At 56.4% G+C, this 22444-nt stretch overlaps 1 protein-coding gene across 3 annotated transcripts in view; it reads left to right on the top strand.

The window, feature by feature from the left end:
* PTPRE (protein tyrosine phosphatase receptor type E) overlaps positions 1-21244 on the top strand; it is a 69964-nt gene extending 48720 nt beyond the window's left edge. The window contains exons 4-22 of one of the 3 annotated variants that reach the window (XM_049790594.1): positions 1078-1196; positions 2796-2892; positions 3180-3253; positions 4949-5085; positions 8924-9014; positions 10809-10885; positions 11360-11396; positions 11982-12079; positions 13821-13940; positions 14257-14420; positions 16328-16463; positions 16554-16703; positions 16824-16917; positions 17471-17547; positions 17689-17823; positions 18866-18991; positions 19584-19750; positions 19850-19985; positions 20952-21244. In XM_049790594.1, coding sequence (XP_049646551.1) covers positions 1085-1196; positions 2796-2892; positions 3180-3253; positions 4949-5085; positions 8924-9014; positions 10809-10885; positions 11360-11396; positions 11982-12079; positions 13821-13940; positions 14257-14420; positions 16328-16463; positions 16554-16703; positions 16824-16917; positions 17471-17547; positions 17689-17823; positions 18866-18991; positions 19584-19750; positions 19850-19985; positions 20952-21026 — 2103 coding nt within the window. In that variant the 5' untranslated portion in view covers positions 1078-1084 and the 3' untranslated portion in view covers positions 21027-21244. The remainder of the gene's footprint in view (positions 1-1077; positions 1197-2795; positions 2893-3179; positions 3254-4948; positions 5086-8923; positions 9015-10808; positions 10886-11359; positions 11397-11981; positions 12080-13820; positions 13941-14256; positions 14421-16327; positions 16464-16553; positions 16704-16823; positions 16918-17470; positions 17548-17688; positions 17824-18865; positions 18992-19583; positions 19751-19849; positions 19986-20951) is intronic. The other 2 variants (XM_049790595.1, XM_049790596.1) reach the window with 2 other exon arrangements.
* The last annotated feature ends 1200 nt before the right edge of the window (positions 21245-22444 follow it).

The following is a 22444-nucleotide window of genomic DNA, read 5'->3' on the forward strand; positions in this document are numbered from 1 at the left end:
ATGAGTCAATAACTTAATGAGTGAATGATGGAATAAGTGAGTGAGAGAACAGATGAGTGAATGAATGAGTCAGTGACAATGAGTAAATAATGGAGTGAGAGAATGAATGGAGTGAAAGAATGAATGGGAGAGTGAGTAAATGGATGAGTCAATAATTTAATGAGTGAATGATGGAATAAGTGAGTGAGAGAACAGATGAGTGAATGAATGAGTCAGTGACTTAATGAGTAAATAATGGGGTGAGTGAGGGAATGAATGGTGTGAATGAATGAATGGAAGAGTGAGTGAATAGATAAGTCAATGACTTAAGGAGAAACAGATGAATGCGTGAGAGTGAGTGAAAGAGTGAATTAGTGAATGGATGGAGTTAGTGAATGAATAAAGGAGAGAATGAATGAAGCAGTATCATGTCGGGGTGTCTGTGGGGAGGGTGAAGGGGCAGGAGGTCCAGTCTCCCAGGCTCCTGGCTGCTTGGCCAGCACCCAACTCTCATGCCCACCTGTAGAGAAACTGGGTTGGGGATTTGGCCCCGCAGGGTGACCACACCTCCCCCATCCAGTGGGAATGCAGGGTGTGGAACGAAGGTTGAACTGTGGATCCAGGTCACTGTGAGGCTGAGGGACTGTCCAGCCCTTGGGAACAGGACCCAGTCATCCCCTAAGCATCTGGCAGCGGGCATCCTGGAGAAGAGAGAAGCATTGGTAGATATTGGGGCTCAGGAAAGGTTCAAGGGTACAGAGGGTTTGCAACAGGGAGGGGTTGAAGAAAGGAATGGGACCCTGTTCTGGCTACCTCTCTCAGCCTTCCCGGTGGGGTGCTCCTGCTCAGGAGTACAGGCCCCAGCTCTCAGCAGCAGGACCCATGTCCCTGATTGCCACTCTGGGACCCTCCAATTTCCCTGCAGTCCCCAGGCCTCCAGAACAGACAAGCTAGAAGGGACAGCCTGGAGCTGCTAGACCAAAAGTGGGGGTACTCACTAACTGGTGGCATCCACTCATTTGTGGATGGCTGCAGTGCAGCCTGCGGGCACCATGGCTTTTCCAGGGGGAGCCCTCTGAGCCTGCCCTGCCTCTACAGATCTACCATGGAGCCCATCTCCCCGCTCCTGCTGGCCAGCTTTAGCTTGCCACTGGCCAAAGCCCTCCACAACAACGAGACCACCACAGCCAATGGCAGTTGGACCCCCAGCACATCAGGTAAGTGCCTTGGGGTGCTGGGACAGCTGCGGGGATCAGCAGAGGGGAGGCATCCACTATGGGACAGTGAGGGAGAAGAATTCCTCTTGTGCTGGGCCATGGGCCGGCCAGGACCATCCATTTCAGTGTCTCATATGGAGGCATGAAGGTGGCCCCACAATGCCCCCGTCTCCAGGAGCCTGCTCAGACACTCACAGGGTGATAATGCTGATGGGACCCTAGAGACAGCTGTGGGGTAGGGTGGGACTGTAGTGAGCACATGTCTCCCTGGTTCTGTCACAGACACAGCCCAACCAAGTCCTACGGGTGACCAGTGAACAGCATGAGGGCATCTCCTTTCCAGCCCTGAGGACAGCAAGCTGGGGTTTCCCGGCTTGGGCCAGTCCCTTGGGGTGACCTTTAGGGGGGAGAGTGTGGAACCCAGCCAGGGAGCACTGGGGAACCAGGAGTGACAGGCAGGGCAGGGCCCCTTACCTCAGGCCCCAGTGGGGAAGTTCGGGTCGGATCATGCCTTCCCAGGTTTGAAGTCAGGGAGAGGGTCACATCCTGTGGGCGGCCCCACCAAGAGGTCCCAGAAGTCCCATGGTATGATGGAGGCTTGGGCCTTGCCCAGAGATCCGAATTCCCAAACCAGATCCTAGAGGTTTCAGCTTGAGTCTGTGGCCACTCTGGAAAGTGAGTTCATGGGGCTGTTTCATGCAGTGTATGTGCTTCTGACACTCGGAGTTCATGTGTGCGGAAGAATGCATGAGGGGATTTATTCTGTGAGAGAATTGAGGGAGGAGGAGGAGAAGAAGAAGAAGCACAAGCAGAAAGAGTGAAAGGAAGAGCAGGAGGAGGACTAGTGGAGGTGGCGTGCACTTCGAGGGGCTGCCACAGAGCAGGAGCTAGGTGGCATCTTGGGGGCCAACGATTCTATATCAGGGAGTGGGAGGGTTGGTGTCTGGTAGACTTCCTGGAGGAGGGCCAGTATAGCAGGATAGCAACGGGGCTGGCTGAGGAAACAGGCAGAGTTTGAAGGTACCCAGCTGGGCTGCAGCTGCCCCCCCACCCCACCCAGTGTGCCTGGACTGTTGGGGGCGGGGCCGTGTGGATCCTGCCGTAGGGAGATGGACTTGGCAGCTCCTGAGAGCTGGGCTGAAGTCACCTACATCCTGGGTCCAGGTTAGAGCCACTGAGCATCAGAAGGAGGGACAGCTGAGCCTTGCAGTCCACGGATCCCAATCAGTCCAGGCCTAGGGACACCCCTCCCTGCAGTGCCCAGTCGGGGACCCCTGGCTCTGCCCAACCTCAATGTCCATGTGCTGGGCTCCGATGGACCACCTTGGAGGCCAGACCAGGCCAGACCTGTGCAGGGCTTTAAAGACTGCCTGGTGGGTGGGGTGTGGGGTCCAGGAAGGAGCCGATTTGAGACTGTCTGGCGTGGGCCTCTGGCAGGGGAGGAGAGACAGTGGAAGGGATCAACCCCCATCAAGGACGTTTTTGCTGGTGCGGGGGACACTCTCTACAAATGCTCTTTGAGCTGAACCCCCTGACCCCACACCCAGCCCCTCGCCCTGGATCCTTGTCACTCAGGGACCTGTCTCAACTCCTCCCCAGGCCCCCCTGAGCCCGGTGCCCCCTTGCCCCTGCTGGCCTGGCTGCTGCTGCCGCTGCTGTGTCTGCTGGCACTGCCCCCGGCCGCCTACTTCTGCAGGTAGGAGTGTCCTGGACACGCCCCGACAGGCCCTGGAGGAAGCGGCACCCGCCAGGCTGCGGGTGTGGCCAGGCAGGGAGGGCGGGGTGCTGGAGGGCGTAGGGTGGACTCTTTGGGTGTCGGAGTGGGAAGGACTCGGCGGGTGCCCAGAGCGGGGAGGACTCGGCCAGTGCCCCGCACCATGAGCAGCAGCAGGAAGAATTTCTCGAGGTTTACCTTGTGAGTGAGGACAGGGCCCGGCCCCAGTGCAGCCTGTTAGGCCCCCTGACCGGCCGTGTCTCCCACAGGTTCCGGAAGCACCGGAAAGCCGTGGTCAGCGCCAGCGACAAGAAACTACCCAATGGGCTCTTGGAGGAGCAAGGTGAGGGGCTGTGGGCTGTGGTTTCCTTCCCTAGAGCCTCCAATGCCCTCTCGGGCACCAGCACTGTCCAGGCCAGGCCCTGTGCTCTGCGGAGTGTGCAAGGGCCCTGGGGCCTTCCTAGCCGCTGGACACGCTCGCTCCTGTCCCGGCCTGCCCTGCCTGCCTCTGGCATGATGGCTCTGCTCAGCCACTCGAATCCACCCTCTGCCCTGGAAGCTGGACACAGAGGCCTTGGTGCTCAATGTGCAGGTCCGAGTGGGCGTCCTGTGCCGGGCAGTGGCTATGCTGTTGCTGCTGGCGCCCCCCCCCCCAAAAAAAAAAAAAACCCTGCTTTGCCCTCACTTCTCCAAGGCTGAGCAGCCCCGGTGCCTTTGAAAACTCCGCTTTGTGGGGGCCGGGCGGTGGCGCTAAAGGTAAGGTGCCTGCCTTGCCTGCGCTAGCCTTGGACGGACCTCGGTTCGATCCCCCGGTGTCCCATATGGTCCCCCAAGCCAGGAGCAACTTCTGAGCGCATAGCCAGGAGTAACTCCTGAGCGTTACTGGGTGTGGCCCAAAAACCAAAAAAAAAAAAAAAAAAAAAAAAAGAAAACTCCGCTTTGCCCCTAGCCAAGACAGCAGCTTCCTCTGCAGGGTTGAGGCGTGGCTGGGGGAGGAGGTGGTGAGTCAACAGACTCCAGGAGGCCCCCATGACTGGGGGCTTGACTTAGACGGTGGAAGATGGGGAAACAAGGCACACTCCTGTCTCCTAGCCACTGTCCGCTCCTGTCCCTACTGAGCCCCAGAAGATTCCTGGCAGGGACCAGCTGCATGGAGGTCCTCACCCAGTCACTCCCCTGTCCGTAGTCTAGGGAGATGCCCTCAGAGGTCCTTACTCTGTCTTTGACCACCGACTCATAGGGACCCCTGTGCTGTGTGCCCTATCCAGCCAGGGCAGTGCTCGGGAAGATGTGAGCGACCCCCACTATGCTCCCCATCTCTGCAGCCAGATCCCACTCTTCCCTCCTGAACCCCAAAACATGAGCCAGAGGGGCAAGCTACTGTACAGTCTGTTCATCCATGGCAGGATGAGGGGCTACGGGGAGCTGGGGGTGAGGTCCGGTGTTGGGGCTGGTGAAGGCAGGTAACCCCCTTACTACTGCAACTGGGGACCACAGCAACCACAGCCCAGAGGAGAGAGACCCCCACCTGCCCCTGCCCATGGCCTCACTTCCTGACAGGGGTCTGTCTATCCATCTGTCTGTCCATCCATCTGTCTGTCCATATGTTCATCCATCAGGCTATCTCCTGTTTCTGGACCAGGGGTGACAACTGTTTCCTCTGGCCCCTGCCCACAAAAGGCTTCCTGATCAGGGTCTCTTTTGTCTGTCTGTCTGCCCATCCATTCATCTGTCCACCCATCCACCCACTCATTAGGGGTGTCTGTCCCATGTCAGATCAGGTATGACGCCAGGGATCGCCCCTTCCTGACTCCTGACCGGGATTTCATTCATTGTCTTTTCATTCATCCATCCATCCTTCTGTCTGTCGGGCTGTGTCACATCAGCACAGGGGTGATGCCTGTACCCTCCAGCCCCTGCCCATGGCCCTGCTTTCTGATTAGGGTCTTGTCCGTTCATCTCTTCATCATCAGTCTGTCTGCCCGTCCATCCATTGGGCTGTCTTTCCCTGTGACACCTGTTCCCTTGGGCCCTGCAGAGCAGCAGCGGGTCATGCTCCTCAGCCGCTCCCCGTCAGGCCCCAGGAAGTTCTTTCCAATCCCTGTGGGGCTCCTGGAGGAGGAGATCCGTCTGCGCTCAGCTGATGATGGCAAACGCTTCCGTGAGGAGTTTAATGTGAGTCTGTTTGTGGGATTGACTCTGGGATGGTTGTGGGGACTTGCAGCAACTCTGGGATCCCCATAAATCCTGAAGCGTCAGCCTCGCTCCCGTCTGGTTTGAGGACTTGGAGCTCCTATTGGTGCCCAGGCTGCAACCAGCTCAAAGCCCTGTGTGATGGGAGGGGAGGGGGGTTGGGGCAGCCCCAGAAGAGACCCTGGACCCACCTTCTGTAGATGACTTCTTGTGCGGGAACATCTGGCTCTGAGTCCAACACACAAAAATGTTAGACAGCCAGGAGAATTCAGAAGCCCAGTGTCCCTCAGTGTGGTCGGTTCCCCCACCCTCCGCTTTTTTTGACCTTGGCAAAGGCAAGGACAGTCATCTGACCCTGGAGATGGTCTTCATGTCAACAGGCAGGTTCTCCTAACTCTCAGGAAGTATAGAGGTGCCTTAGTGACACTTGGCCATCTGTAGTTCATTTCCCATTCAATGACCTATGAATTGTGAAATTCATAGATATGTGGATGGAGAATGATGAATGAGTGAAAGGACACATAGATGGAAGGAAAGGTGGGTGGAAATATGGATGGATACAAGAATGAATGCCCTATTGGGTGGGTGAAAGGATAGACAAATGTGTGGAGGATCAATGGGTGGACGGATGTGTGGATGGATGGATGGGTGGATGGATGGATGGATCAATGGATTGATGGGTAAATGGATTAATGGATGGATGGATTCGTGACTGTGTATGTACTTGGATGGGTGGGTAGAAGAATGGATGGATGGGTAATGGATGGGTATTTGGATGGATAAGTGGGTAAAAAGATAGTTGGGTGTGTGGAAAAAGAAAGGAAGGGAAGGAGGGAAGATAGGTGGATGGATGGTCGGATGATGGAAGGATGGACAGTAGCAGGGCCCATGGGCATGTGCAAGAATCGATGGATGTGGATGGGCGAACAGATGAAACATCAGACAGATACCAGGATTTTTCTGTGTTGTGGGGTTGAGTTTTGTTTTGTTTGAGTTTTTTTGTTTGTTGAGTGTTGTTTCCTGAACCTTCTTTAGTTCTCATGGGCTCATGAGTGTTTATTGCAGCAGGGCACAGCTTCCCAAAGGCCAGCTAACTGCCTCTGACCGGCCCTTGGTTGTGTCCACAGCTCCCTGGCCCTGAGTTCACTCTCCCTCTTTAGGGGGCGCCTGTCAGCAGATGGATACGGGTCATTCTTCATCTTCAGTGTCAGGCCCAGACAGGAGAGCCTATGTGGTGCCCTGGCAATATCAGGCAGTTGGGCCCCAGCCTGCACGCCTTCAGGGACCACGCCTCTCCCAGGCATGCTGCACGCTCCGCTTGCCACGCACGGCTCCACGCCTCTCTCTGACTTCCTTCAACTTGTGTCAAGTTGGCCCATTTTTGGAGAAATGAGGTCAGACCGAAAGTCCGCGCCGGGCAGCCTTGCACAACCTCTAGCCTCACAGAAGTTGATTCTCCATCTCCACAATAACAGTCCTGGGCTCTGTGTCCTCCTCCTACTCTGCCTCCTCCTCCTCTGCCATTTCCTTCCACCCTGGGGATCTGGTGGCTCGGGTCCCCACCCCCCACTCTGCCACCCTCTCAAAAATGAGGATCTGGAAGGATGAGGGGCTGAGGGCTTCTCACCCATTATGGGCCACCCCAGCCCTCAGAGGCCTGGAGAAAGATTCTCTCACAGCAGCCCTGAGATCCAAACCCCACCACTCAGCTGTGGTGCGCCCAGGGCAGAAGGCACTATGGAGGGGCCCTGGGTTGGCCCCGTGTGCCTGGCTCGTGCCCAGCTCGTGTCTGCAAGGCACCTCATCCTGGTTCTGGCACCTGCGCTCGGTTCCCTCTGGTCTCGCAGAGGCTGTTTTCCAGCATTACCTTTGAATATCTTCTCTGGGTCCCTTGCTTTTGGGGAATGTGTGTGTTTTGTGTTTGTGCCCAGAGCAAGGAAGTCCCTCCCCTTCCTCACCCACTCCCATCTGACCCACACCCTATGGGCAGCATCTGGGGGAACCCCGTCAGGCCCAATGTGTAGTATGTGTCCTCTCTGTATTTCTCTTTCTCTGTCTCTCTCTGTCTCTCTGTCTCTGTCTCTCTGTCTCTGCATCTCTCTCTCTCTTCTCTCTCTCTCTCTCTCTCTCTCTCTCTCTCTCTCTCTCTCTCTCTCTCTCTCTCTCTTACCCAAATCTGATGGAGGGAAGGGTGTGTGGATGGTATCTGGACATAGGATACCGACGAGCTTGGACAGATGTGGAAGCCTGTTTGGAGGCAAAGTGGGGCTTTCCCAGTTGCCTGCACTGATGTGCTCCATAGCTTCCCTGGAAACCTCTGCTGCCTCAGTTTCCTTTTCTCTCCCTGAGATGTGAGAGGAAGACAAAGTGTGAGCCAGCCCTACTGTAGACACGCACAGAGCCAGGAGCTGCAGACTGTCCAGGCGCCATGGCAGAGCTACAGCAAGGCCACTTGGGCCCATCTCCTCAGAGGGGCCACCAAGCTGGAATCGAACCATGCCCAGCATATGTCAAAAGAACTGGCAGGGCCCCAGGGCAAATCTAGCCCCAGACACAGGCCTCCAGACCCACCCACTTTCTACAAGCTTGTGCAGAGAACTAGGAGCAAGGGGAGGAGAGTGTGCTGAGGGTGATTGTGTGTGAGCTCAAGAGCAGATGTGAGGGTGAGCATGACTATATGTATGCATGTGTGTGGGTGTGTGCTGTATGTGCAGTGAACGGGCATGGGAGAGTGGTGGTGTGAGCCAGTTGGATGTGATTGTAAGGGCGTTGTGTGACAGCGTTGTGTGTGTGATGTGGGGATGTTATGTGTAATCTGGGACTGTTGTGTTTATGTCAGAGTATTGTATGTAACATAAGAATATTGTGTGTGTTGTCTCGGGATATGTGGACATGTGGGATGTTGTGTGTATGTGTGTGTGTGTGTGTGTGTGTGTGCCTGCGTATCAGGACACACAGTCTTCCTCTGACAGACAGACCTTCCCCCCAGCAGTCTCCTGGCTGAGCTGAGTCTGTACTGAGTTTTAGGAACCTTTTTGGGGTCCCCTCTCAGCAGGTAGGGGACCAGGCTGACAGGCTGCTGGAACCACTGCGGCCACTGTGTTTGATGGGACACAGATACCCAGTTTATGGAGCCTCTCACCCTGCTGGGGGATAAACCACATATTCCCCTGCCCTGACTGCATCATCCAGCTTCGTTGCTCCTTCTGGCAGGTCAGGAGAAGATGGGGTGCAGACCTCTCCCTGCATCCTGCATAGAGGCTCCAAAGTGGGGGTCCCCCTGGGTCCCCACTGTGGGGGTCACAGTATGAGCCCTACTGCGTCCAAACAACACACTGTGCCTTCTTTTTTTTTCCCTTTTTTTTTTTTTTTTTGTTTTTTGGGCCACACCCGGCGGTGCTCAGGGGTTACTCCTGGCTGTCTGCTCAGAAATAGCTCCTGGCAGGCACGGGGGACCATATGGGACACCGGGATTCAAACCAACCACCTTTGGTCCTGGATCGGCTGCTTGCAAGGTAAATGCCGCTGTGCTATCTCTCCGGGCCCACACTGTGCCTTCTTTTGAATCGCAAGGTGGATTGTGAACTGAAGAAGGTTCTAAAACATAACTCTAAAGTCCTGTGTGCATCAATCTAGAAGGTCATGAGAAGACAGACCCCAGGGCATTCTTCTGATGGCCCAGTATTGTTGGTGCCCATTGACTGGCAGGGCCTTGACTATGCCCACTGGGCATGGCTGCCCCAAAGCTGAGGTTGAGTCCCAGGTAGTGACTGAGTCTGGGGGTGGGTAGACACTGGCCACTCCATCTTCTCTCTTCTAGTCGCTGCCTTCAGGACACATACAGGGGACATTCGAAGTGGCCAATAAGGAAGAGAACCGGGAGAAGAACCGATACCCCAACATCCTTCCCAGTAAGTGCCTCAAGTCCCTGAGGTACCAGCTCAAACATGTTTTACTTAAACCTTTAACAGACACATTTGAGGGGACTGAGTAATAGATAGCACAGCAGTGAGGGCACTTGCCTGGGATGGAATCTGGGTTGGACATATGCCAGGGGACATATTGTCCCCCAATCCCTGTCAAGAGTGATCCTTGAGCAGAGACCCAGGAGTCAGCCCTGAGCACTGTTGAGTGTGGCCCAAAAGAAGAAGAGACATTGAGGCCGAAGAGATAGTCTGGGTAAACAGATCAGCTCTTGCCTTGCATAGCACCGACTTCATTTCTGTCCCCAGCACTCCTGAACACCACAGGCATGACCCACAAAAAGGCAGAAACACTTGTTTCACCTTAGTATAATGAAGCGATTCCAGACATCTTGGCAGGGCATCTGCTCCGAGCCCCTTCTGCTTTCTGAACCCGTTTCTGTCCGTGACTGGGGAGGCGGGGGGAGGCAGGGACTTTCACCAAGTGAGTTCTGGGGGTGAACAGAGTGGCCAGGTGGGCACCCCCTCTTGGCACTGGGCAGTGTGAGGGGGTGATCTCCCCGCCCCAGAACTGCAGGAACATACAGGCTGCATCCCTTCTGGGCCCTGTGGACTCCCGATCCAGTGCTCTTTGGATGGGACATGCTCCCATGGTACGTGAGCCAGGATGTGTGGATGTGGCCGCTGGCGATGTCTGCCTCTCGATGGTGATGTGTGTGGCAGGTCTGAGTCATCAGAAAGTTTTGTCAGAGCTGCCCACACCGGCTGGGTGTCCAGCTCAAGAGGGCTGAGAGGGCAAGAGGGGTTGGGGCACCTTGAAGGAGGCTCAGAGGCACCCTAGGACTGGCGAGTCCCAGAAGCTAGAAGCAGGAGCCCGACCCCCTCCTGGTTTTCCTGTGAACATGCAGCTGCTCATGGGCTCAGGAAATCACACTTTCTCTGTGAGCCAAGTGCGACTTTTTAGGATGAAAAGGCAGGAAGTTCTCAGAAAATACTCGATACAGCTTCTTGGGCTATTTTAACTCTCCGTGATGGAACGTCCTCACAGCGGGGGCTGCCAGATTATCAAGCTGGTTGGTTCACCCAGATCAGCCTTTCTCCAGGGGGGATTATCACCAGCCTGTGCCATACCAGGGAGGAAGGGTAGGTGGCTGACCGGAAGTGGTTCTTGTACCATTTGAGGCCCAGACCTAGGTTCTGAGTCCCCAGACATGCCTGGGCTTGGGGCCTGAACTGAACACCCACTTGCTGGCCTCCTGGACAACACTGTTGCCGGGAAGCAGATGACTATCCTGTCATGTGAGCCCGAGCAACCCCACATGGCCTGGCCCAGACCCACTGAGTTCTCCCCAGCCCAGGGTCTACTCTCACAGTCCTACTCAGTCCTGGGACTTACTTAGCTGAGTCCTCCCTAGCTGGCCGGGTTCATCTGAGCTCGGGTGTGTCCTGAAAGGGTGGATGTTAATTCTACTGCTCAGAGACCCAGACTCAACACAAATGTGTCCCTCAGCCCAGCTAGACCTCCTGCCACTTGATCCAGGGCCCAGCGGTCTCTCCTGGGCATCTGGAGACTGGCCTTTGCCTTGGAATGTCCGTGGTCGCTCCCACATCCACACTGATCTGGGCAGACAGGGCAGCTCTCAGGGGCCCAGCTCATGACGACCCATAGCCTTGCTCCAGACTTTCTCCATCATCTGTTCCCCAAGCCCTGACTGGTCCCTGCGGGCTCACTGCCCGGTGGCATCGGGGTCAGCTCGCCCGAACCTTCCTTTCTCTCCATAGACGATCTCTCCAGGGTAGTCCTGAGCCCCGTGGATGGGTCTTCTGGCTCCGACTACATCAATGCCTCCTACATCGATGTAAGTCCCCATCTCTGTCCCCGGGCACAGTGGGCGGGTTGGGGGGCTCTGAGCGTGGACCCCGGACCCTCCTCTATGCCCAGGAGGGGGCCTAATCCCTGAGCTTGCTGCTTCCAGCCTATGCAGGCATCATTCTCAGCTGCCCTGCCGGTGCCAGCCTGCTTTGTTTCTGTCCTGGGAGTGCATGGTGGGAGGCCCCCCGCAGCAAGGTGAGGGGACACTGGTGGGCCGGGGGAGGCAGGAATCATGTCAGTGGAGCCTCGGAAAGAGCCTGTGTTGGAAACTGAGTGAAAGTGCGAGCGCGGTCTGCGGTGTGTCTAGGAAAGACGCAGGCACGAGTGTGAGTTTCACAGTGGGACCTGCTTCATTCCGGAGGCCCCCAAACTCTCCTCCCTAGCCCTTGACTTTGGCGTGCAGAACCCTCTGCTTGTGTGAGTCCTTCTGAGGGGTCTGAACCGGACTTTGCTTTTCTAGGGCTACAAAGAGAAGAATAAGTTCATCGCCGCTCAAGGTAAGGCCTGGCAGCCAGGATTCTTCTGGGGTGCCTCAGAGGATGCAGAGCCACTCTGCTTCTCTCCTGAGGGCGGCCTCAGGGTGTGCAGACATGGGGCGTGTTCCAGCTGAGGAGGTGGGCAGGGGGAGCAGAGCTCAGGCCCTCCCCCTCTAGAGAGCAGGTAGCAGCTTTGAAAACCCTGGAACACAGGCACACAGGGGCACATGGGGGTGACAAGCTTTCTAGGTCTACACAGCATTCTGTGCCAGTGTAGACAGACGCGCGACTTCCCACACCTGCACCAAGGCTCAGGGCCACATTTTCCCCAGGTGCTGATTTACAAGGGGAGTACTGAGCAATGAGGTAGTTGGTCCCCAGAAGAGCCTGAAGCAGGAAAGCACAGCTGGGCCCCACAGTGTCTCTTGTCCCACCTCCTACACAGCCCCAACACCTTCATCGGCCCTGGGGCCAGGGGATGGGGGTAACCACAGGCCCAGGGGCCGGAGGACTGCGTACAGGCAAGAGGGCGGCAGGGCTGGGTCAGGTCCCTGGACAACCCGCTGCCTCCATCCATCTCTATGGGTCCTTGGCATGTGTCACCAGGCCCCAAGCAGGATACAGTCAATGACTTCTGGCGCATGGTCTGGGAGCAGAAGGCGGCCACCATCGTGATGCTGACGAGCCTGAAGGAACGGAAGGAGGTGAGACTGCTGCTATTTCCTCTTTCTCCACCTCTGTGCCCTGTGCTCACACCTCCGCCCTCACCTCCAGCTTTCAGCCAGGCTATGAATGGTTCCTCTGAGGGACCCTCCTGGCTGGCTGGGGTGGGGAGCACCAGTAGCCGCTCTAGTCCACTGTGGGGCAGTGGATTGGGGGTTTCAGCCAGTCTCCTGAGCTCATGAGAGTTTCAAGTCCCCCATTTCATGGTCTTCTTGGGGAAAGAGCCCAAACCTCCGGGAGTACAGATCTTCCTCAGAAGCCTTCTCAGAACACCCCACAGAAGCTCCCCCCAGAAGCCAGGCAGTGGGTTTCCCAGTCATGCTGTACAATGGCCTGTCCCTGGCTCCTGGGTGCCCCAGAAAGCAGATCCAGGGACTCTGTCTGCGACAGTATCATGAGTGACGAGAGGAGAGAGATGAGCCCAGAGGCAGAGCAGGGGCAGGGGAGCAGGACAGGTTGAGGTTTGAGGGTGCAGGGTAGGCCCTGGGACTGAGTCTAGACCCTGAGCCTACTGCCTGATCACTTTGCGAGCTGGCCCAGCTGTGGGGAGCAGCCTCGGAGGCAGGAAGTGGGGTGCTGGGGCCTAGGGCCCAGCCCATCAGGGGGAAACTGTATTTGTGGGACCCTGAGCATCTGAAGGGCCCCATTAGGAATCCCAGAGCACTGATGGGGTTCAGAACAGCCAAGCAGGACTGAGAGACCTTTTGGGGGTTACCTTTTGGGGGGTACTGTCCCAGTACCTTCCAGCTAACTTCCACTAGACCAAGTCAAGGCACAACCATGGCCCACCCAGCTGGTCAGGGAAGGGAGCTGAGGGTATTCAGGGTCCCTGAAGCCACCCTGTATCCCACCCACACCCCAGGGACCTCTGTCCTCTGTCCCTGAGGTGGACTCACTCTGGGCCGTGCAGGGATACCCCCATCTCTGAGCAGCCCCTTCCGGAAAACACCAGAACCAGTCCCCGACCACGGCTTCCTGTGTGGCTAGAGGTGTCTGTTCTGGAGCTGCTCAGGGCCAACGGTAGTCCATGATGGGTCCCGAGAGCCACAGGGGCATGGCACTGCTCAGGTCTTTGGCATAAACCAGCCTCTGGGTCCTATCCCTGACTCCACCCAGCCCCTTGGGGCTGTGGGATTTGGATCTTTCTGGAAGGTTCCTGCCTTTTCCATGGCCATGACTCAATGCCTGCCCTGGTCCGTACAATTTTCGGCTCTCGGCAAACGTTTCTCAACCCAGTTCCCTTTTCCTCTTTGCTTCGTTTCCTGCTGAGCCCTGAGATGCAGCCACCCCCGTCTACCCTGGGGGCACCCGGGCTGAGACTGGCTGTGCTGGGGCCGCTTGGGGGTGCAGGGGTTTGGGCAGGGCTGGTGCTGTGCTGGTGTGACCCCAAGGAGCTGTTTTCTGGGTTGCTGAGCTGCTTTGGACTTTTGTCTGTGGCCCCTATGGGCTCCAACACTGCAGTGCTGGGCCTGGGCTCTGTCCAGACTGAGCTTGTCCACCGCTGGCAAGGGTTTGGGGGCATGGTGGCCTCTCTGTGCCTGAATGCCCCAGAACCTGAACTAGATACCCCCAACGTGAAGTGAGATATGCCCTGGAGGTGGAGGATCTAACCTGTCTGGGGCTTCCATGGAGCTCTTCCTGCCTTCAGAGGACCAGGGAGGCCTTGGGGGAACAGTGGCAGCCCCACCGCACTGACCTGCCCTGCTGGCCCCTTCCCCCCAGGAGAAGTGTTTCCAGTACTGGCCTGACCAGGGCTGCTGGACCTATGGCCACATCCGGGTGTGTGTGGAAGACTGCGTGGCGCTGGTGGACTACACCGTCCGCAAGTTCTGCGTCCAGTCGGTGAGGGGACCCAGGGTGGAGCTGGGGGCTGAGGATGTGGGCACATGAGACACGGTGACACACACACACACACACACACACACACAGCCCATAGCACAGGGTCACACACATACCCACGTATCCACAGCCCACAACACTGGGTCATACCACATGGCTTATGACTACATGGTCATACAACATGTGGTCACACATCTGCGTCCCATCCACACCACAGGGTCACACACATACACCCTCATAGCCCACACAACGGGGTCATACATGCACCCACGTGCCCACCATCCTCTTGTGACCCTGACCGGCCCCCCATTTCCCATAGCAGCTCCCCAATGGCACCAAAGTCCCGAGGCTGGTATCACAGCTGCACTTCACCAGCTGGCCCGACTTCGGGGTCCCCTTTACCCCCATCGGGATGCTCAAGTTCCTGAAGAAGGTGAAGGCGCTCAACCCGCCCCATGCTGGCCCCATCATCGTGCACTGCAGGTACGTACGTGCAGGAAACCAGCTACACAGCCTGCCACACACCCACACTAACGGGGCCACCCTTGGCAAGCAGGGACCCCGATCTCAAACAAAGGCATAGGCTTCCGGGCACCTGAGACCCTCCCCCTGCATGGAGCCCCAAGTCTTTCTGGGAGAGTCCAGGCAGGGCTCAGAGTGGGCCTCCTGGATGTGCCTCTGCCATGCTCCTCACTGACCCTTTGGGTCAATCTCCATTGGGTGGATGGAAGACAGTTGGAGTACAGGTACCCCAGTGTCAGGGTTTGTATTCTGTGTCAGCTTATAGGCACCAAATCTCCACTTGACTTTCAGTGTAGAAAGTAGACTGATGGATGCATGAGCAAGTTGGGAAGCAAGGGCAGGTTGGAAGTTGGGGTACAGGTGGCCAATGTTAGAAGATGGGGTGCAGGGGCCAGGCAGCCTTCTTCCATGCCCAACCCCACTGGCGAGTGTGTCCTGTGTCTGTGTGTGACTGTTGTCCCGTGATCTTGAGTGCGACAAGTGACTAATATCAGGGAAGGGGGAGCAAAGGAACTGTCGGGAAGTTGAGGCACACCCAGGCAGTGGGGTCAAAGGTTATGGGTGTCCCTGAGCCCAGAGTCCGGACTGAGCTGTCGGGGTGGCTGCTGGGAGAGAACCGTGACCTGTACCCACCACTGAGCTCCTGCTCCCTGGAATGAGCCCTGACCCTGCACATCGTCTCTCAGCCCCACACAGCAGCCACTCAGCGCAGGGTGAGGCACCCCTAGATGGTTCCCCATCCTGTGTGTCAGTACACAGGGTCACACCCAACTCTGCAGCGTGACCTTCAGCCTTGCCCCATACCTCCTGACCTCTGTGTCCAGTCCTGCCCCCTCCCTCCTTGTAGGGTGTCAAGGAAGGTAGTGGTCTGCTGGGAGAGTCTGCCTGCTGGGAGAGCCTGTCCATGGGTCCCCCAGGATTAGGTGAGAGGGGGCAGCTGCCACAAGGCACAGACTGGACGTCCTGGGGTCACAACCCTCTTTCCCATCCTTGCACCCATCCTGACAGGGAGCCCCGTGATGGGGTGAGGAGCCCTGGGCAGCCCCATAGGTGGGGCTTAGGCCTTGGACCCTGCCAATTCTGGGGTGACCCGGGATGCTGACTCTCATCTGTGCAAAGGCTCAGGCCTGAGCCCTGTTCATCCTTAATCATGGAGGGAGAGAAACAGGTGTTTCTGCTGGGCCATTGGGCCCCACGGCCCCACGCTCCTCTCCTGTGTGCTGACCCTGTTCAGCCACAGCCTCGTCTAGCCAGCATCTGGGCTACTGCGACTTACACTGCTGCAGGGCTGCTGTGCAGAGATCCCACTCCCAACCTGTGTACCTGTCTCAGGTTGCACTGGCTCTAGCAAGGGTCTGATAGGAAGCAACAACCCAGGCAACAGCCCGAGTGTTGGAGAGGCACTAGGAAGGGGCCCTAGGCTGTGGGCCAAGACTCCAGAAGAAGCAGCAATATCTGGGTCCCCTGATTGGGAGGTTGTGGGAAGGTGAGGAGAGGGCCCAGACAAGGTGGGGAAGGGACCCAGGTGCTTCGAAGCGAGCGTCCCAGGAGTGCCACTCAGAAGAGTCAGGAAGCACCGTCAGCGGGCAGTTCCCAGGTTCCCCATTGCCCCCAAGCAGGGCCACAGGGCAGCTGCTGGTGATGCAGGTGCCTCTCTGGCACAGGACAAAGATCTTTTACTTGGGCGATGCTGCCCTCTGGTGGCCATGCCTGGAACTGCTCGCCGCTGGCCAGGACAGCCTTGGGGTGCAGGCTTCCTCCTAATCAAGGCTACCCTTCGGAGATCCCCTAGGCCCGCCACTTTGCTCTTGAGGGCCTGGGTGGGGGATCACGTGGCTCACCGCACGGCTGTTCCTGTGCAACCCTAGCGCGGGTGTGGGCCGGACGGGCACCTTCATCGTCATCGATGCCATGATGGACATGATGCAGGCGGAGCAAAGGGTGGACGTGTTCGAGTTCGTGTCAAGGATCCGCAGCCAGCGCCCACAGATGGTGCAGACAGATGTGAGTACCAGGCCGTGCGGGAGGGTGTCCAGATGACCAGACGAGGGATCCCGTGTCCGCAGCTTTGGCTGATTCTTGCTGTGCCCGCAGATGCAGTACACGTTCATCTACCAGGCCTTGCTGGAGCATCACCTGTATGGGGACACTGAGATGGACGTGTCCAGCCTGGAGAGGCACCTGCAGGCGCTGCACAGCCCCACCCCCCACTTCCACAAGCTGGGGCTGGAGGAGGAGTTTCGGGTGAGCTTGGTGGTCAGAACGGTGGTCAGTGCGGTGGTCAGCGCGGTTCTTGTCCCCCAGTCTAGTGCAGCTCCCTCCCCGGTAACCCCACTGGCTGGACTGTGGCCCTTTGTGCTGCAGAAACTGACCAACGTCCGGATCATGAAGGAGAACATGCGGACGGGCAACCTGCCGGCCAACATGAAGAAGGCCCGTGTGATACAGATCATCCCGTGTGAGCAGGCGCGGGCGGGCGGGCACCCTCGGGTGAGAGCAAGTCATAGAAATCAGGCACCCTTGAGAGGAGGCCCAGACCCTGAGAAGAGAGGGGAGAACCGGTGGAGGAAGCGCCCACTACTGTGGGCACCTGCTGCCTGAACTGGCTGGGTAGTATCACGCTCACACCCGCTTGGCCACACACACACCCAGTCATTGCCACAGCTGTCCACACCCGCACACACCGACTGACACTTCCACACACCCAGCGACTCTCTATCACACACCTCAAACCCACTGATCCTCCCTCGAACTCACACCTGCTCACACTCACACCACTGGCCAGGCTGGGCCTCCCACTCAAATCTCATACCCAAACCTCAGAGCTGCCATATCTAGCCACTCTGAGTGACCCATTCACGCCCAGGTTAATGTCACTGGGAGTCAGAGCCCCGTCCCGGCCACAGGGGTCCCAGGAGGGGTAGAGGTAAGGCATTGTCCCACAGTTGGGGGTGCAGAGGGAGAGGGAGACAGGACAGGAGGGTGGCACTTATGGATCCGCTGCCTCGCAGATGATTTCAACCGCGTGATCCTGTCCATGAAGAGGGGCCAGGAGCACACGGACTACATCAACGCGTCCTTCATCGATGTGAGTGTGGCCCTCAGCCTGGCCCCCAGCCCATCACATGTGCGCCTCCATGTCCACCTCCCCGGTGGCTTTTTTACCTGCTGCCTAGAGTGTCTGGCCCATCCACCGCCATGGTGAGGATTGGCCATGGTGTCCATGCAGGGCTACCGGCAGAAGGACCACTTCATCGCCACTCAGGGCCCGCTGGCGCACACGGTGGAAGACTTCTGGAGGATGGTGTGGGAGTGGCGGTGCCACACGGTCGTCATGCTGACAGAAGTGCAGGAGCGGGAGCAGGTCAGCTCCTGGGACCAGGGGGCTGCAAGAGGGGATTTAGGGGGAGCAGTGGGGATAGGTCCTGAGCTGGAGCATCCATGCTCCTCACTTGGTTCCTCCGTCAGAGCACTCCACATAGTGCCCAGGGCTGACTTGGATACTCCAGTGTCCCCGGGCCCACCCGCACCCAGGGTCCTGAGGGCCACCCTGTGAGCACAAAGGCACAACTCAGGGCTCCTGTGAGCACAGACTTGGCCATAACCCACCAGGACCTAAGGGCCCTGAGCATCCCTGGATCATGCTGGAGTAGATGTTGGGGTTCTCTGTGGGAACACCAGGGGTCTTATCCAATTTGTCCAGTGTCCTCTGGGGCCTCTCAGACCTCACTTGTGCTTCCTGTCACCAAGGTCCAAGCACCACTGCCCCCAGCCCCTTTGTGGGGGGTGTTAGGGACCTGGTGACATGTCTACACAGGAGCCCACATTTCTGGGTCTCCGTTCCACATGCTTCCACCTCTGCAGGTCCAAGTTGAGGGACAGTGTCTGTCTCTGAGTCCTCCTGGGTCCTGGGCAGTAGGAACCAGTGTTGGGCACCCCTGTTTGCCATCTGAAGCAAAAACCTCATGCCCTAATCTCGGCATTGGGGAGACGCGAATCTGGAAGTAAATGGCAATACAGGAAACAATCGACACATGGTTGAGGAGATGAAACAGGTTCAAGAACTTCCACAGCAAGCCTTCTGCTCCTGGCAAACAGATAGCTCAGTCATGAAAAACAAAAACTGCAAGCAGCTTCTCCCTGAGACCAGGTGCTTTTTTGGGAAACCAAAGACCACACCCTGGGAAGGAGAACAGGTAGTCTAAGGCACCAATCTGAAAGTTGCTTCAATCCAAAGGAGCTTCTATCCAATGAGTGAAGCACAAGCAAAGAAGAAATATCCTGAATAGAATGGGAACCTGTTAATCCAGCAGCGGCGACAGTGTTTCTTTTCTCCCAAAAAGCATTGACTGGAGGGTTCGGGCAGAGCCTGTCCTGTGCCCTGAGGGATGCTGTCTTCTCCCCAGGACAAGTGCTACCAGTATTGGCCTTCTGATGGCGAGGTCACACATGGCGATGTGACCATCGAAGCCCGGAGTGACGTCCTCACGGATGGCATTAGCATACGAGACTTTCTGGTCACATGCAAACAGGTGTGGATCGAGAGCTCAGACCTGTGTCATGTCTGTGGGTGGGGCTGGGGGCAGCTCTAGGCAAAGTCACCCTCCATACACACACACTCACTCATTGATGCCCTAGCAGCGACAAGCAAAGATGCTGGGCCTGGGGGTACAGGGACCTTGTCTCCCTGCCCTGTTGGAGCCTGCTCAGCTGCTCGGGACATGCCTCTGTGGTCAGCTGCAGCCAAGAGCCAATCTGGGTCCATGGCATGGGGACCCCACCACCCAGATGGCTCCATCCCTGACCCCCAGTGCCATAAGGCTGAGTGTAAGTGTCCCAGCTGCTGAAGAGATAGTGCCCCCTTCCCTAGGAAGCTGTGAGGCTGTCAGAGAGGCCATGGGCTGGGGAGTTCATGGGTGGTCCCTAGTGACCAGGCCCCTGACCAGCAAGGAGAGCTGCTGGCTTTCCCTTTGTGGGGGGCACAGTGCCAAGCAACCCTGCCAAGATTCCCAAATGGACAAGTGAGGACTCTGCTGAGAGAGGAGACCTAGGGGACCAGCCAATGCAGGTGGGACCTAGGGTCACAGAGGGGACTGGCTAGCACTCTGCCCTCACTTCCTACAGCCCCCTGGCCGCCAGGAGGAGGCGCCCCGCACAGTCCGGCAGTTCCACTTCCATGGCTGGCCCGAGATCGGGGTGCCAGTCGAGGGCAAGGGCATGATCGACCTCATCACAGCTGTGCAGAAGCAGCAACAGCAGACAGGCAACCACCCCATCACCGTGCACTGCAGGTGACCTGGCCGGGCGTGCTGGGCTGGGTTGGGCTGGGCCAAGTCCGGACCTCCTGTTTTCCCTCCCTAACATCAGCTCACCATCTCCCGTCTCCACAGTGCTGGCGCAGGGCGCACTGGTACTTTCATTGCACTCAGCAACATCCTGGAGCGTGTGAAAGCAGAGGGGCTCCTGGACGTCTTTCAGGCAGTGAAAAGCCTAAGGTTGCAGAGGCCGCACATGGTGCAGACCCTGGTATGGCAGTGACAAGAAAGGAACAGGATGGGGAGGTGTGGAGAGGGGCACGGAAAAGGCAGAGGCAGGGTATGGACAGGGTGGGGATGGAAAGGGGTAGCGTGGATGGGCTTGTGTCTCCCAAATGTGGGTGTCACCGGACAGGCCTCCGTTTGACCTCACCGTAGTTCCGAGCCCTGGGCAGGACCCGGAAGAAGACCCCCGAGGCCTGAATCTGCATCCACGTGAACATCCGGGGATTCTTCGTGTCTTCCCCAAACTCCTGGCCCCTAGCCTTATTTTTTCCCTGGGCCTTTCCCTGCACTGTTGGGACTATGGTGACAAGTTTGTACCCAGCATGTACGAAGGGGCGGACCCCCAAATCCTCAGAGGGCCTCCTAAACCAGAACCCTAGGCTGGAGCCTCACAGGGCTCAACTCTGGCTGAGCATCTCTGGCCCCCATATTCCCCAGGTGTCCCTCCTCAGATGGGCATCTCTGCCCCTCTGTTTCACTGGGTGCCCTCAACTTCCCAGCACTGCCCCGAGACCCACAGAAATATGCAGATGGTGAGCTGACGAGACTTCAGTGCACATTGGAATATGTCTGAAGTGAAGGTTCTGTTTCTTTTCTGTTCAGAAATAGGAGTTTTTCGTGCCTCAAATTTGAGACCTTTGCCTCTCAAATTGTCCTGACGCCACCTAAGCAGAGATGAATCCAGACCTGTTTAGGGGCCCAGAATGTAGCTGGTGATTACCAACCCCCAGGCTACCCAGCCCTGTATGACGCCAGAGCAAATCAGGAAAAGCTCAGTTTTATTGGGGGAACTTCCCTCCCCCAGCCCCAGGTTCTTATAAGTTCTGTGTCCAGAGTGATATTTCAAAACTTGTGTCCTGAAATTCCTTTCTCAACATTGCCACTAGTGAAATGAAGGTTTTGTCGCGTCTCATTTTCATATGGTTTGTTTTGTTTTTCTTTTCTTTTTCAGGAACAGTATGAATTCTGCTACAAAGTGGTACAAGACTTTATTGATATATTTTCTGATTATGCTAATTTCAAATGAGAACTCCTGCCTTAAAATATTTTTTAATTTAATGGTCAGTATATTTTGTAAAAAAGAAGTCATGTTAATTTATTTCATGGTTCCCATTAATATCTTCCTAATTTTCTTGTATATATTTTGTTATGTGTTTAAGGCCACGTACTGTAATGTTATTATGAAACCTCTTTTAAAAATCTGAAATAACATATTAAGGTCACATAATAATACCCCATCTGCTAATGTCAGTAGATATTTTTTAATTTTTTGTCAGGTTCAGACCATTGAATCTCACGGTTTGAGAATCTCTAAACATTAGCAGTGGTTTTAAGTCTCCTCAGTCTGTGGGGCTAGGAAACGCCCCAGTACCTTAGTTCTGAAGGATGCACCCCAGGAATTGGGGCCAATTAATTCCCTTTCCTAACACTGATCTGGCCTGGCTGAGCAGCGAATGCTGGGAAGCATCTTCTGGAAGATTCCTCCCAATTGGCAAGGGGGAACATCCCTGAAAATTGCTGTGATTTACCTTCGCATTTTGGGGGAGGCCACACCCGATGATGCTCAAGGCTCACTCCTGGTTCTGTGCTCAGGAATCACTGAGCCGTGCTGGGGACCATGTGGGATGCCAAGGATTAAACCTGGGTTATGCCTTTAAACAAGGCAATTGCCCTCCCCACCATGCTATACTGTAGCCCCATCTGTACACTTTTAAGAGCGTTGAAAAACTGAGTGCAGTCTGGAGTGGGCTGGAGAATCTGGGTTGTGTCTGGGTCACGGGGGGCTGGGCAGGATGAGACTGAGAGGTTAGGGGGCTCCATGCAACAAAATCAGCCCTCACAGCATCCCAGCTGAGCCTGGGGCCTCCTGCTTTCAGTGGTCCCTGCCAACCTGCAGTGGGACCTGCAAACTCCCTTGGCACAAGGTGACCAGTTCTACTGCCCAGAGCCGCTAGAGCACGTTGGGGGTACGGACAGAACCCTGCTGCAGACTATTAGACAAGAAATGCTCCAAGATAAATTTTGGTATTAAAAACTCTTGTAAAAATGGATTGTTTGTAAGAAAGATAATCTTTAAAAAAGAAAAACAAATTCTAGATTTATACCGTTTTGTTTTTTTTTAAAGTCCCCCCCTCGTGGATCCTGAATCCGAGAAGAGGAGGGGCCCTTCCGTAAAGGGTAACTTATTTTTGAACGAAAATGCTGCTGAGACTGTTTATGACTTGGGTGACGAGGACCCACCTGCAGGGCAGGACTGAAAATGGGACGCATCTGGGTGAGTCGAGCATGTGGCCATTGGCGAACTATGGCAGTGAAGATGGGGCCTTCCTCACACGTCAGGAGTGCCGCCTTCTGCTCCCTCTGTGACTGTGAAGAGCCACTGCAGCTGACTGGGCCTGTCTGGCAGCCTCATCCCATCCCTGTTAGAGAACAGGGACTGAGAGA

The sequence above is a fragment of the Suncus etruscus genome, chromosome 17 (assembly GCF_024139225.1).
Source record: "Suncus etruscus isolate mSunEtr1 chromosome 17, mSunEtr1.pri.cur, whole genome shotgun sequence".
Lineage (NCBI taxonomy): Eukaryota > Metazoa > Chordata > Mammalia > Eulipotyphla > Soricidae > Suncus > Suncus etruscus.